Source organism: Gorilla gorilla, chromosome 21 (assembly GCF_029281585.2).
Source record: "Gorilla gorilla gorilla isolate KB3781 chromosome 21, NHGRI_mGorGor1-v2.1_pri, whole genome shotgun sequence".
NCBI lineage: Eukaryota > Metazoa > Chordata > Mammalia > Primates > Hominidae > Gorilla > Gorilla gorilla.
The window spans coordinates 12,468,011-12,482,841 of record NC_073245.2 but is presented as its reverse complement, the minus strand read 5'-3'; the positions used below and the strand labels follow the sequence as shown (position 1 = coordinate 12,482,841).

The window sequence follows — 14,831 nt, the reverse complement described above, 5'->3', positions numbered from 1 at the left end:
TCTTATGTCAACTCAGTGGCATTAACATTGAGTTACAATTAAATGAGAAATTCAGTTGCTCAGTCACACTGGCCACATTTCAAGTGCTCAGCAGCCACATGCAGCTAGTGGCTGTCATATTGGACAGCAGGGCTGTGGAGAATTTCCAGCTGGGGACCTCCCCATCTCCCAGATAATACTATGTGCTCAGTTGTCACAAAATCCAAGTGTCTGTGTGTGCTCCCTACAGCCTCCAGCCTATTCTGACTCCATTTTTTTTTTTTTTGAGACGGAGTCTTGCTCTGTTGCCCAGGCTGGAGTGCAGTGGCGCATTCTTGGCTCACTGCAAACTCCACCTCCTGGGTTCACACCATTCTCCCACCTTAGCCTCCGGAGTAGCTGGCACTACAGGCACCCGCCACCACGCCCGGCTAATTTTTTGTATTTTTAGTAGAGATGGGGTTTCACCATGTTAGCCAGGATGATCTCGATCTCCTGACCTCGTGATCCACCCACCTCGGCCTCCCAAAGTGCTGGGATTACAGGCGTGAGCCCCCATGCCTGGCCTCTGACTCCTTTAGTGATAAAAAATAGTGACTCTCAGCTGAGTGAGACAGCGCCCAATCGGGTAGGTAAAGGAAAGGACTAAGGAAGGGTTATGGCTGGGCAGCCTGAGTGTGTTTCATAAATGGTAGTATTAGGGTGTGGGCTTGGGTTACTGCAGGTTTTAGAGACAGGTTTGCAGCAGCCTCTGGGTGTTTTAGCTTCTGATTAACTCCTGGGGAGCAAAGAAGAAGTTTTAGGATGCCCTTGAAGGTTGAAAAGCCTAGAACACAGAGATTTTTTTTTTGCCATACTTCATGCACACCCAATTGATGATATCTGCCTTTGAGTCTCTGCGTAGGGTGTTCCCACAATTTGGGGTGTTGGACATTCAGTCATTGCTTATTTAGATTCCACCTGTTATTCAAAGCCTCACTGGGATGTTCATCTTCTCCATGGAGGAACCCTGATGGCCCAGCACCCCGGGAATTCAGCGCTTCATCAAGTCCTGTCTTGCATGCATATTGCTTTCTGCCTTGTCTTAGGATTACCAATGCCTATGTGTTATCTCCTCTGCCACACTGTCAGTATCTAGGCAACAGGAACTGAATGTTTTCATCTCTCTAATGCCCTGGCATGGCCCTCAGCTGAAAATGACATAAATGAGTCTGTGGCCCATTGGGACGGTACAGGCTCCCTCTAAAGTTCAGGGCACCCAGGGCCCATCAACGGTGCATTCACGTTATTTTTAAATGGCCAAGGGCACGATGCACCCTTTACCTCTTTAGCTCATGTCTGGGAGCAACCAGAGAGTAGACAAAGGCTGTAACCAAGCCAGGATGGTTGGCATGGCGACAGGAAAAAATCAGTGGCCTTGTTTAAGAGCCTCTCTGTAAAGGTGGAGAGGAAGATGGAGCACCCAACTGAGGCTGTGGGCAAGAAGGATTTGCTACAAACCACCGGGAAAGAGCATCGACTCTTCACCATTATCCTAACATTCCCAACTGTTGCAGAAGAATTCCTGTTCTATCACAAGGAATTCTTAAAACAATATGAGCAACGAATAAGGCATCTGTTATCCTCAATGATTGCAAAAGGGAGGCAAAGAGAGAGACACTTATTAAAATTGATAACAAAAACATGAACCCCAAATCTTCACTTTCTGATGCCATAAGCTGGCCCTGTCCACTAACCCACACGTGCTAGTTGGTGCTAATGGTAATGGAACAAAGGAGGCAAAACGAATAAAACCTCCAAGCTCCAGAATTTCAGAGCTGACAGCATCCTTGAAGGTCTCCTAGACCAGTGCCACATTTCCAGAATAGGAAACTGACCCAGATCCGGAAGCCGGAAAGAGGTGTGCTTAAGCCCTCAGATGGTTCCTGAATCCAATTTTGTTCATGTCTCTCAGCTCCTCCTCTTCAAGAGCTGGGGTGAGTCACCAGCTGAAATTCAGGGGACGCGGGATCTTGTCCCACCCTGCTGCCCTGTCACCTCACCACCCGCGCTCCGCTTCACCAGTGTGCCATGAGACGCTGGAGTGGAGAGCCCGTGGCCACTCCACCTGCGCGGACCCGCGATCTTCATCCCGGTTCTGGGATAAAGAACCCACCGCAGAGTGGGGCAGTGGTAAGGGCTGGGAGACACGGAAGCCAGAGCGAGGGCACGGGCTGCCTCTCACCAGGGAGGGGGACATCAGTCCCTCATGGGGGAAGGAGAAGGGCCGCCAAGGAGCGGGAGCACGCGGAGCGAATGCCCAGAATCAGAGCCACGACACACCTGGGTTTCTTCTGCCGCTTCGACTTCTCCTCCTTCCTCGGAATCTGCTTTTCCTTCTTTGGGGCTGCTGTCTGCTCCTTGAAGGAAGCCCTCTCGTCCCGCTTTCTCCTCCCCTCGCAGGTCCTCTCTGCCTTGCCCCGCTCCTGCTCCCCCAGCTCTTCTCTGTGTCTCCTGCGCCCTGTTTGCTTCCTCCGGGGAGACCCCGGGCTTGGGCTGCCCCCGGCGCGCTCCTTCTGGCTTCGCTGAGCTCCGCGCCTGCCTGGGGTCCCCTCGGCTTTGAGAGCCCGCTTGCTTGAGGATCTCCTTCCCAGCCTGTCACCTGCAGGGGCGGGAAAATGGACAGTTCTGGTTCCAACGGTCCCAGGCCCAGGAAAATGTCCCTGGCCGTGAGAAATCAAACGTCCAAGATAATTCCGAGAGCTTGTGAGCTCTGCGGGGCTCAGAACAGGACACCCCAAAATATGGCACCTTGGTATGTTGAGTATTTTAAGCTGAAGGAAACTAAGAAAACTGCAGAAGCAGGAAGGTCACTCTCTGGCCTTCTCCCTCTCTTCTCCCTTGAAGACCTCCTGTGACAGGTGTCCTGCCCTATACTCAAGGAAAGGAAAGTCACACAGAGAGGCCAAGAGGAATAGGAACAAACAGGCCTTGCTACTTCCCCCTGGTTGATGACCATGACATCATATCCTTCTGTCCTCCAATCATACTTCTGCACAACTGTCCATAAAAATACAGTTTTCCCTGTATATTTGGGTCTTCGTTTCTGAAGGCTCTTGTGTTCCCTAAAACTTACATTAAATAAAATTGGATGCTTTTATCTTGTTAATCTGCCTTTTGTTATTGGGGTCTCATCCACAAACCTTGCAATGGCTAAGGAAAGAAATCTCTTCTCCCTCTAGGTCCAAAGGCCACCTATTCTGAAAGCTTCTGGTCTGGGTGAGAATGACTGCCTTGGTGGGGGCACACTTTCATCAGTTTTACCTCCAGGGGCCCTACCAAATTTTCACTGTGAGGTCAGGAGTTGGAGACCAGACTGGCCAACGTGGTGAAACCCCATCTGTACTAAAAATACAAAAATTAGCTGGGCGTGGTGGTGCATGTCTGTAATTCCAGCTACTTGGAAGGCTAAGGCAAGAGAATCGCTTGAACCCGGGAGGTGGAGGTTGCAGTGAGCTGAGATCACACCAGTGCACTCCAGCCTAAGTGACAAGAGCAAGACTCCATCTGAAGAAAACAAAATAAAATAAAAATAACTGATTAATATGTTAACAGATCTAATGGATAAAATGGACAACATGCAAGAACAGATGAGTAATGTAATCAAAAAGATTGAAACTCTAAGAAACAATAAAAAAGAAATGGTAAAAAGCAAAAACACTATAATAGAAGTAAAGAACACCTTTGATGGGCTCATTAGTAGACTGGTCACAGTCAAGGAAAGAGTCAGTGGGCGGAGGATATGTAAATAGAAACTTCCCAAACTGAAAGCAAAAAGAAAAGAAATTTCAGAGATGGAACAAAATATCCCCAAACTCTGGGACAATTTCAAAAGGAGTAGCATATGTGTAATGGGAATGCCAGAAGGCAAAGGGAGAAAGGAATAGAAGAAATATTTGAATTAATAATTGCTAAGAATTTTCTAATATTAATGACAAACACCAAACCACACATCGAGAAAGCCCAGAGAACATCAAGCAGGATAAATGACAAAAATCTCCACCTAGGCATATCATATTCACACTGCAGAAAACCAAAGACAAAGATAAAATCTTGAAAAAAGCTGGAGGAAAAAACTCACCTTACCTATTGGTATAAAGATAAGAATTACACTAGATTTTGCTCCAGAAACTGTGCAAGTAAGAGAGTAGAGTGATATATTTAAAGTGCTGAAGGAAAAAAAACAAGGACAGAATTCTGTATCCATCAAAATTATCCTTCAAAAGTGAGGAAGATAGACTTTCTCAGACAAACAAAAACGGAGATAATTTGTTGTCAGTAGACCTGCCTTGCAAAAAAAGTTTTATTTTATTTTCATTTAGAAACAGGGACTCTGTTGCCTAGGCTGGAGTGCAGTGGTGCCATCGTAGCTCACTATAACCTTGCACTGCTGGGCTCAAGTGATCCTCCTGCCTCAGCCTCCCAGCTAATTAAAAAACAATTTTTTTTATAGATGGAGTATCACTATCTTGCCCAGGCTGATCTCAAACTCCTGGCCTCAAGAGATTCTCCTGCCTTAGGCTACCAAAGTGCTGGGATTACAGGCATGAGCCACCCCGTCCAGCCCCTCAAAATGTTAAAGGACGTTCTTCAGAGGGAAGGAAAACGACGTAGGTCAGAAACTTGGATTTACATAAAGGAAGAGCATTCAAGAAGGAATAAAGAAAGAAAAAATAGGCCAAACCTGGTGGCTCACGCCTGTAATCCCAGCACTTTGGGAGGCTGAGGTGGGTGGATCATGAAGTCAGGAGTTCGAGACCAGCCTGGCCAACATGGTGAAACCCCGTCTCTATTAAAAATACAAAAATTAGCCAGGCATGATGGCACGTGCCTGTAATCCCAGCTACTGGGAAGGCTGAGGCAGGAGAATCGCTTGAAGCCAGGAGGTGGAGGTTGCAGTGAGACGAGATCGCACCACTGCACTCCAGCCTGGGTGACAGAGCAAGGCTCCGTCTCAAAATTAAAAAAAAAATAAATAAATAAAAAATAAAATCCTTCTTTTTAAATTCCTAACTGACCTAAAAGATAAGGGTTTGTTTAGGATAGCAATAGCAACAATATGTTGGATAATCATAGCTTATGGATAAGCTAAATGAATTACAGCAATGTCAAAGAGATGGGAGGGAGACATTGGGAATACCCTTTTATAAAGTACCTGCGCTACCCATGAAGAGATATAGTGTTATTTAAAAGTGGACTTGAATTAGTTAGAAATGCAAATTCTAGAACAAACCTTTTTTAAAAAGTAAAAAGGAAGCAAAATTAATATGCTAACAAAGGAGATAAACTGGAATCATATTAAATGCTCAGTCAAAACCGCAGAAGGCAGAAAAAGAGTGGAAGATAAAAATAGGAACAAAGAACAAGGACATCAAAGAGAAACCAGCAATAAATATGGTAAACATTAACCCAACTATATCAATAATCATTTTATGTGTAAATAATCTCAGTACACCAACTAAAGAAAGAGATTGTCAGAGAATGGATCAAAACCCAAGACCCAAGTATATGCTGTCTATAAGAATCCCACTTTAAATATAAACAGACTTATAGATTAAAAGTAAAGGGCAGAGAAAGATAATCGTGTTAACCCTGATTATAAAAAAAATGGCTTGAGCAATTGTATTAATTTCAGACAAAGCAGATTTCAGAGCAAGTAAAATTATCGGGGATAAAGAAGGGCAAGACCAGGTGTGGTCGCTCATGCCTGTAATCCCAGCACTTTGGGAAGCAGAGGCAGACAGATCGCTTGAGCCCAGGAGTTTAAGACCGAAAAATAAACAATAAAAAGAAGGGGCATTACAAAAGGGTCAATTCTCCAAGAAGATGTAACAATACTTAAAGTGTATGCACCTAACAACAGAATGCCAAAATACATGAGGCAAAAACATAATAGAACTGCAAGGAGAAAGGCCGGGCTCGGTGGCTCATGCCTGTAATCCCAGCACTTTGGGAGGCTGAGGTGGGTGGATCACCTGAGGTCAGGTGTTCGAGACCAGCGTGGCCAACATGGTGAAACCCCATCTCTCCTAAAAATACAAAAATTAGCTGGGCATCGTGGCGCATGCCTGTAATCTCAGCTACTTTGGAGGCTGAGGCAGGAGAATGGCTTGAACCCAGGAGGGGGAGGTTGTAGTGAGGAGAGATGGCACCATTGCACTCCAGCCTGGGCGACAGAGTGAGACTCCATCTCAAAAAACAAAACAAAAACAAAAAAAACTGCAAGGAGAAATAGATCAATTCACTACTATAGTTGGAGACTTTAATATTCCTCTATCAACCACTGACAGAGCCAGCAGGCAGAAAATAGTAAGGACATAGTTGAACTGAATAGCACTATTAAACAATTGGATTAAATTAATATGTATAGAATGTATCATCCAACAACAACAACAGATCCTTCTCAAGCTCATATGGAACATTCACCAAAATAGACCACATGCTGGACCATAAAACACACCTTAACAAATTTAAGACAATAGATATCATACAATATACTCTCTCAGATCATAATGGAATTAGAGTAGAAATCTCTAACAGAAAGATAGCTGGAAAATACCAAAATATGTGCAGATAAAACAGCACACTTCTAAATAACACATAGGTTAAAGAAGCCTCAAGGGAATGAAAAAATATTTTGGACTACATCTAGATGAAAATACAACTGGTCAAAATTTATGGGATGCAGCAAAAGCAGTGCTTAGAAAGAAACTCATAGCATTGAATGTATCTATTAGAAAAGAAGATCTAAAATCAATACGCCAAGCTTCTACTGTAGAAAACTAAAAAAGAACAAATTAGATCCAAAGTAAGCAGAATCAAAGGAATAATAAAAATTAGAGCAGAAATCAATGAAATTGAACACAAGAAAACGATGGAGAGAAGCATGAAATCATAGAGAGGTTCTTTGAAAAGATTGATAATGTTGATGACCCTCTAGCCAGGCTAACCAAGAACAAAGGTGAGAAAACATACATTATTTATCAATTTATTTTTGAGACAGGGTGTTGCTCCGTTGCCCAGGCTGGAGACATAAATTATTAATATCAGAAATGAAAGAGGGATCATCACCATTTATCTCAAGGACATTAAAAAGATAATAAAGGAGGCTGGGCACGTTGGCTCATGCTGTAATCCCAGCACTTTGGGAGGCTGAGGCAGATGGATCACCTGAGGTCAGGAGTTTGAGACCAGCCTGGCCAACATGGTGAAACCCCCATCTCCACTAAAAATACGAAAAAATTAGCCGGGTATGGTGGCGGGTGCCTGTAATCCCAGCTACTTGGGAGGCTGAGGCAGGAGAATCACTTGAACCCAGGAAGCGGAGGTTGCAGTGAGCTGAGATGGTGCCATTGTACTCCAGCCTGGGCAACAAGAGCAAAGCTCCATCTCAAAAAACAAAACAAAACAAAGGATAATAAAGGAGTATTGCAGACAACGTGATGCCTATAAATTTGCTGGCCCAGATGAACTCGACAAATTCCTGGAAAAACACAATCTACCAAAACTCACACAGCGAAATAAGTAATCGGAATAGGCCTATATTTATTAAAGAAATTGTCTCGGCAATTAATAACGTTTTAAATAGAAAACACCAGGCCTAGATGATTTCACTGGTGATTTTATCAAATGTTTAAAGAAGGAATAACACAATTTCTTTAGCATTTCTTCCAGAAAATAGAAGCAGACGGAACACTTCCTAACTCATTTCATGACGCCAGCATTCCTCTAGTACAAAAACCAGACAAAAACGTCACACAAAACAGACCTGTATCTCTTATAAACATAGATGCAAAAATCCTTAATAAAATAGAAAATTGAATTTGAGAACATATAAAAAGAGTTGTATACCAAGGCCGAGTGGGATTTAGTCCAGGTAGGCAAGACTGGCTCAACATTAGAAAATCAATTGATGTAATCCATCTTATCAACAGCTAATGAAAAACAATCACAGCATCATATCAATAGATGCAGAGAAAACATTAAAAAAATACAACACCCATTCATGATTTAAAAAGTTCTCAGCAAACTAGAAATAGAGGGGATAATTCCTCAACCTGATGAAGAATTGCTACAAAACCCCTACAACTAACATCATACTTAGCGGTGAGAAACTAGATACTTTCCCCTCAAGACTGGGAACAAGACAGGGATGTCTCCTGTCACCTGTTCAGCACTGTGTTGGAAGTCCTAGGTAATGCAGTAAGACAATAAAAGGATATTAACAGTAGACTAAATGGGAACAAAAAAATAAAACTCTCTTTGTTCACAGATAGTATAATTGTCTATGTAGAAAATCTCAAAGAATTGACAAAAACAAAGCAAAATAAACCACAAGAACCTCCTAGAACCAATAAGCCATTTTGTAACAAGGATGCAGGATGCAAGGTTAATATGCAAAAGTCAATTACTCCTACATGCCAGCAATGAACAATTGAAATTTAAAGTTAAAATCACAACTCCATTTATATTAGAACTAAAAAAATGAAATACTTGGCAGGTCACGGTGGCTCATGCCTATAATCCCAGCACTTTGGGAGGTCAAGGTAGGTGGATCAGTTGAGGTCCGGAGTTCCAGACCAGCCTGGCCAACATGGTGAAACCCCGTCTCTACTAAAAATACAAAAATTAGCTGGGCATGGTGGCACGAGTCTGTATTCCCAGCTACGTCAGAGGCTGAAGTGGGAAGATCCCTTGAACTCGTGAGGTGGACATTGCAGTGAGCCGAGATTGTGCCACTGCACTCCAGCATGGGTGACAGAACTCTGTCTCAAAAACAAACAAACAAATAAATGAAACATATATAAATCTAACAAAATATGTGTAAGAGCTATATGAAGAAGACTACAAAATTCTGATGAAAGAACTCAAAGAACTCAAAGACTTAAATAAATGAATGTTCCTTGGAACGAACATGGAACATTCAACATTATTAAAATGTAAGTTCTTCCCAGCTTTCTCTGTAGAGTTAATGCGATCTCAATCAAAATCCCAGCAAATTATTCTGTGGATATTGATAAACTGATTCTAAAGTGTTTGTTTGTTTGTTTAGAGACAGGGTCTCATTCTGTTGCTCAGGCTGGAGTGCAATGGCACGAATATAGCTCACTGCAGCCTTGAACTCCTGGTCTCAAGCAATCCTCCCACCTCAGCCTCCCAAGTAGGGGGGACTACAGGTGCACACTAACCATGCCCAGCTAATTTTATAATTTTTTTTTTAATAGCGTCTCTGTATTGCCTGAGTTGTTCTCAAAGCCCTGGGATCAAACAATCCTCCCAGTTTGGCTTCCCAAAGTGCTGGGATTATAGGCGTGAGCTACTGCACCCAGCCCTGATTCTAAAGTTTATATGGAAAGGCAAAAGACCCAGAATATCCAGCACAATCCACATCAAGACTCTAAAGCTCTACTTCATACACATCAACACTATAAAGGTACAGTAATCAAGATGGTGTGATACTGGTGAAAGAGAATTAGATCAATGGGATGGAATAGAGAGCTCAGAAATAGACCCACACAAATATAGCCAACCTTTGACAATGGGGAAAGGATAGTTTTTTCAACAAATTGTGCTGGAACAACTGGGCACCCATAGGCCAAAACCAAAAATCTAGATACAGACCTTATGCCTTTCACAAAAATTAACTCCAAATGGATCGTAAACCTAAATGTAAAACACAAAGCTATAAAACTGTAAAAGATATCAAAGGAGAAAATTGAAATGACCTTCGATTTAGCAATGACTTTTAAAATACCACAACATAAATGAAAACAAAAATAAAAGCAAAGAATAAAATACAATACCAAAAGCATGATCCATTAAAGAGAAAAATTGATGTTTTAATTCATTAAAACTAAAAACTTCTGCTCTGCAAAAGACAATGTGAAGAGAATTTAAAAAAAAACAAACCACAAACTAGTAGAAAATATTTGCAAAACATGTATCTGACAAAGGACGTGTATCCAAAATACACACATTAAAACTCAAGAATAAGAAAACAAACAATTAAAAAATGGAAAAAAGATCTGAGCAGACATCTCACCAAAGAAAGTATACAGATGGTAAATAGGCATATGAAAAGATGCTCAACATGGTATGTCATTAGGGAACTGTGAATTAAAACACCAATGAAATACTATTACATGCTTATTGGCAACACAAAATGCTATAAAAAATGTAGAACAACAGGAACGCTCATTTATTGCTAGTGAGGATGCAAAATGGTACAGCTACTTTGGAAAACAGTATGGCAGTTTCTTACAAAACTAAACATAGATTGACCATAAAATCCAGCATTTGCACTCCGAGGTGTTAACCCAAATGAGCTGAAAATTTATGTCCCAAAACAGAAGCCTGCACACAAATATTTACGGCCACCTTATTCATAATTATCAAAACTTGGAAGCAACTAAGATGTCCTTCAATAGGTGAATGAATAAACAAACTGCGGTAATAAATACAATGGAATATTACTCCGTGATGAAATGAACTTTCAAGCGATGAAAAGACATGAGGGAAACTTACATGCATATTTCTAAGTGAAAGAAGGCAATATGAAAAGGTTATATGCTGTATGATTGTAACTATACAGCATTCTGGAGAAAGAGACACTCTAGAGACAGCGGAAAAAATGATCAGTGGTTGCTGAGGGTTCAGTGGGAGGGAGAGAGGGTTGAATAGGTGGGCCACAGGACATTTGGGGGCATATTATTCTGTGTCATACTGTGATGATGGATACATGATATATTATGCATTTGTCAAAACCTATGGAATCTATAAAGAGTGAACTCTAGTGTAAAATATGCACTTTAGTTAATAATGTATCCGTATTGGCCCATCAGTTGTAACAAATGCAGCACACCCAATGCGACATGCTAGGAGAAACATTGGGTGAGGGGAGGAAAGAAGGTTGTACATGGAAACTCTATGTAAGTTTTTTATTTTAATTTTTATTTTTTTGAGACAGGGTCTTGTTCTGTCGCCCAGGTTGGAGTGCAGTGGCACAATCTCAGCACACTACAGCCTCTGCCTCCCATGCTCAAGTGATCCTCCCTCCTCAGCCTGCCGAGTGGCTGGAACTATAGGCATGCGTCACTGCATGGAGCTAATTTTTTTTTTTTTTTTTGAGACAGAGTCTGGCTCTGTTGCCCAGGCTGGAGTGCAGTGGTGTGATCTCGGCTCACTGCATCCTCCGCTTCCAGGGTTCAAGTGATTCTCTTGCCTCAGCCACCAGAGTAGCTGGGATTATAGGTGCGCACGACTATGCCCAACTAATTTTTGTATTTTTAGTAGAGACGGGGTTTTACCATGTTGGCCAGGCTGGTCTCCAACTCCTGACCTCAGGTGACCTGTGCAACTCGTCCTCCCAAAGTGTTGGAATTACAGGCGTGAGCCACTGCACACAGCCAAAACTCTGTAATTTCGGCAAAATTTTTCTCTAATCCTAAAACTGCTCTAAAAAATGAAGTCTGTTTTTAAAAAATGAAATGATTGCTGAATGAGATGCTCTGAGGAAACTCTCAAGGAGAAGTTTTTCTGAAGGTAAAGGAGTTGCAAACTTCAGAAGGATAGGAAAAATATTTTTCCTATTTGGCTGGAGTGCAGTGGCGTGTTCTCGGCTCACTGCAACATCTGCCCCCCAAATTCAAGGGATTCTTCTGCCTCAGCCTCTTGAGTAGCTGGGATTACAGGCACACGCCACCATGCCTGGCTAATTTTTGTATTTTCAGTAGAGACAGGGTTTCACCGTGTTGGCCAGACTGGTCTCAAACTCCTGACCTCAAGTGATCCGCCCGCCTTGGCCTCCCAAAGTGCTGGGATTACAGACGTGAGCAACCATGCCTGGCTGGAAAAATATTTTTTAAAAAAGTCAAAAAATCATCAATAGCAACAATGATGACGACAAAATAAAAGAGCTCATTTAATTGGCTGAATTAAGATATTAAGTGCTTAGGCTGGGCACGGTGGCTCGTGCCTATAATCCCAGCACTTTGGGAGGCTGAGGAGGGAGAATAATTTGAACCTAGGAATTCAGGACCATCCTGGGCAACATAGCGAGATCCTGGCTGTACAAAAAAAACTAAAAATTTAGCCAGGGTAGTGGTAAGTGCCGATAGTACTAGCTACTTGGGAGGCTGAGAGAGTGGGATTACCCAAGTGAGCTGTGATGGCACCAGTGCACTCCAGCCTGGGTAACAGAGCAAGACCCTGTTTCTAAACAAATACAAAACCAAAAAACCAAAAAACACAAATAAATTTTAAAAACCCCAGAAATTAGGTAAAAATTTGGCAAATGAACTAATTTATTATGTTTCATTTCATAAAAACAGCTATGCCTTCTTTGGTTTTTCAGCATTAAGTAAAAGACTAGCTTACATTTTTATTCTACTTGAGTATGTTGTTTCTAGACTTATATAGGTTCCTTGATCAAATATATTAGCATTACTTCTATTTGATGTTGAAGGTTACAAAATACCTAAATTTGTGCTTAACTAAAATGATTCATTACTCTGAACATTTTTGTGAACAGTAATTATATTTTGTAGTATGCCAGCTTGGAAATTAATACCCAAGATTTTTAGGTATTATAAAGCCTTGAACTGGTATTGAGTTTATGGATATTGATTAGATGCCTAATTTCTTTCTTTCTTTTTTTTTTTGAGATGGAGTTTCGCTCTTGTTTCCCAGGCTGGAGTGCCATGGTGCTATCTTGGCTCACTGCAACCTCCGCCTCCTGGGTTCAAGCAATTCTCCTGCCTCAGCCTCCCGAGTAGCTGGGATTACAGGCATGCTCCACCACACCCAGCTAATTTTCTATTTTTAGTAGAGATGGGGTTTCTCCATATTGGTCAGCCTCGTCTCGAACCCCTGATCTCGGGTGATCCACCTGCCTTGGCCTCCCAAAGTGCTGGGATTACAGGCATGAGCCGCCACACCTGGCCACTAATTTCTAATTAAGAAAGGATTCTGAAACATTGATTACTAAACATAATTTTAAGTTTATTTACTTTTGCTTCTTTTTTTAAAACATGCCACAGAGAAGTTATATGTTTGGGCCTGTTAACACACATGTTCATATCTGCCCTTTTGAGAAGCTGTATACAAGATGTGTGTGTTTGTCAAAAGTCGTGTTGTGTACCTTCAGGAGCTCTGCTAGTCTAAAATGCTGATGTGTGACAGTTGACAATTATCCATCCTCCCAGTTTGTTCTGTGAAACAGAAGATCCTTTGGCTAAAAGTTATAATTAAATGATACTCTATTATGATCAATCTGGATACAGAGGTACAACTTTGCATGCAAAGTAATAAAACGTGTTTTTGTTAAGAAAAAAAGAATAGTTTTGTCCTAAAGTAAAATGCCTAGTTGTTCCAGAATAGTAAAGAGAACAGTGAAGGACAAAACCTGAATGGAAATAGAAAATAGCAGAAAGTTTGCAGAAAAGAAATTTTATTTAAGATAATAAAGGTTCTTCACTTATGAAAGAGTTAAGGTTCTTAGTGGGTGATCACCTTACCTTCTAAGCTTGTTTTTAAATATTTTAAATGTTTTATTGCCACTTTCAAATGAGTAGCCAAATGTTATTCCTGTGTTCAACTCTCCACCAATTTTGTTTGTTTTTAAGATTGACTCTCAAATGAAGTTAAATACCTTTCAGAATACCTTTTTACCTAAGACTACCTTTGAGATTTCCCAGAGGGCTCCTAGAAGGCCACAGAGACTTGTTCTTTCACCTTATTTAAAATACGGGTGCCAGAAACAATTAGGATTATTTGATACATTGTTGTTAGGGTTTTGGGGGAAGCTTGTCAAATCAGAAGAGACGTTTAGCCTTCTCTAGGTTAACTTGTGTAGGTAAAATGTTCAAACATTTCAACAATTATGTGTTCTATATCCAGAGATTTGTTAATTCCTCCATTGTCTATGGTCTGTTTCCTTTTGTTAGAGTCCTGGTGGTGCTCTGCCTGATGTTAGACAACAGTAGAATTATCAGTTATAATTCAGTTATCATTTAAAATGTTTATTTGGACACAATGTTTCCTCTTTAATTTGAATCTAGCCTCCTTCAGGCCAGTGCTTTTCTATTGGAGATGAACATCAGACGTATCTATGGACTTTTATTAAAATATAGATGTTTAGGACCTATTCCATACTTACTGAATCTTTTTACTTGATATTCTTCGTATAGTCTTGATATATTTTTCTTATATGTTTGATATTTTCTTGGTATGTCATGTACATTATGTTTTTAGATAATTATATGTTATACTTCAAGATTTTTTCTCTGTAAAAATTATGGTTATCCATCTTTATAAATTAGATATAGTGTACATCATCTATTAAAACATGCTTAATCATTACAGACATTTTGACCAAAGCTTTTAGAATGCCTTCATTGTTTGTTTTGCATGCTATGGAAGCATCCAAATTTTCCCGTCAGTTTCATTGTCATGAAATGTTTCACTTTTGAAAGTTTTCAGTAATAAGTTACCTTCAACCATTTTAAGTCTGTGTCACCTACAGATACTATTTGTTTTGCCCCAAAGCTTCCTTAAACTCTCCAGAGTTTTTGTCTTCAACAAAGAACTATTTTAGAACCCCAGTTGGAAGGACTCTATTAGGTAATGACTAACATGCTGGTGAAACTCTTAAAGAGTTGATCATGTCCTTCAACTCAAGAGACATACACCATCCTTAAATTACTAGAAAACCATTCCTATTGGTGACCTCAAGCTAAAGATTCTTAGGAGACCTCCCAAAGCAGACAGCCTCAGATGTAGAAAGCTTATGCCCAAGATCTACAGCTTATGCCCAA

General features: G+C 41.0%; 1 protein-coding gene across 1 annotated transcript in view; it reads right to left on the bottom strand.

Moving 5' to 3' along the window:
* TMC2 (transmembrane channel like 2) overlaps positions 1 to 14,831 on the bottom strand; it is a 105,987-nt gene that overhangs the window by 81,336 nt on the left and 9,820 nt on the right. Inside the window, exon 2 of the mRNA XM_055373524.2 lies at positions 2,302 to 2,620. Within this exon, the coding sequence (XP_055229499.2) occupies positions 2,302 to 2,620 (319 nt within the window). The remainder of the gene's footprint in view (positions 1 to 2,301; positions 2,621 to 14,831) is intronic.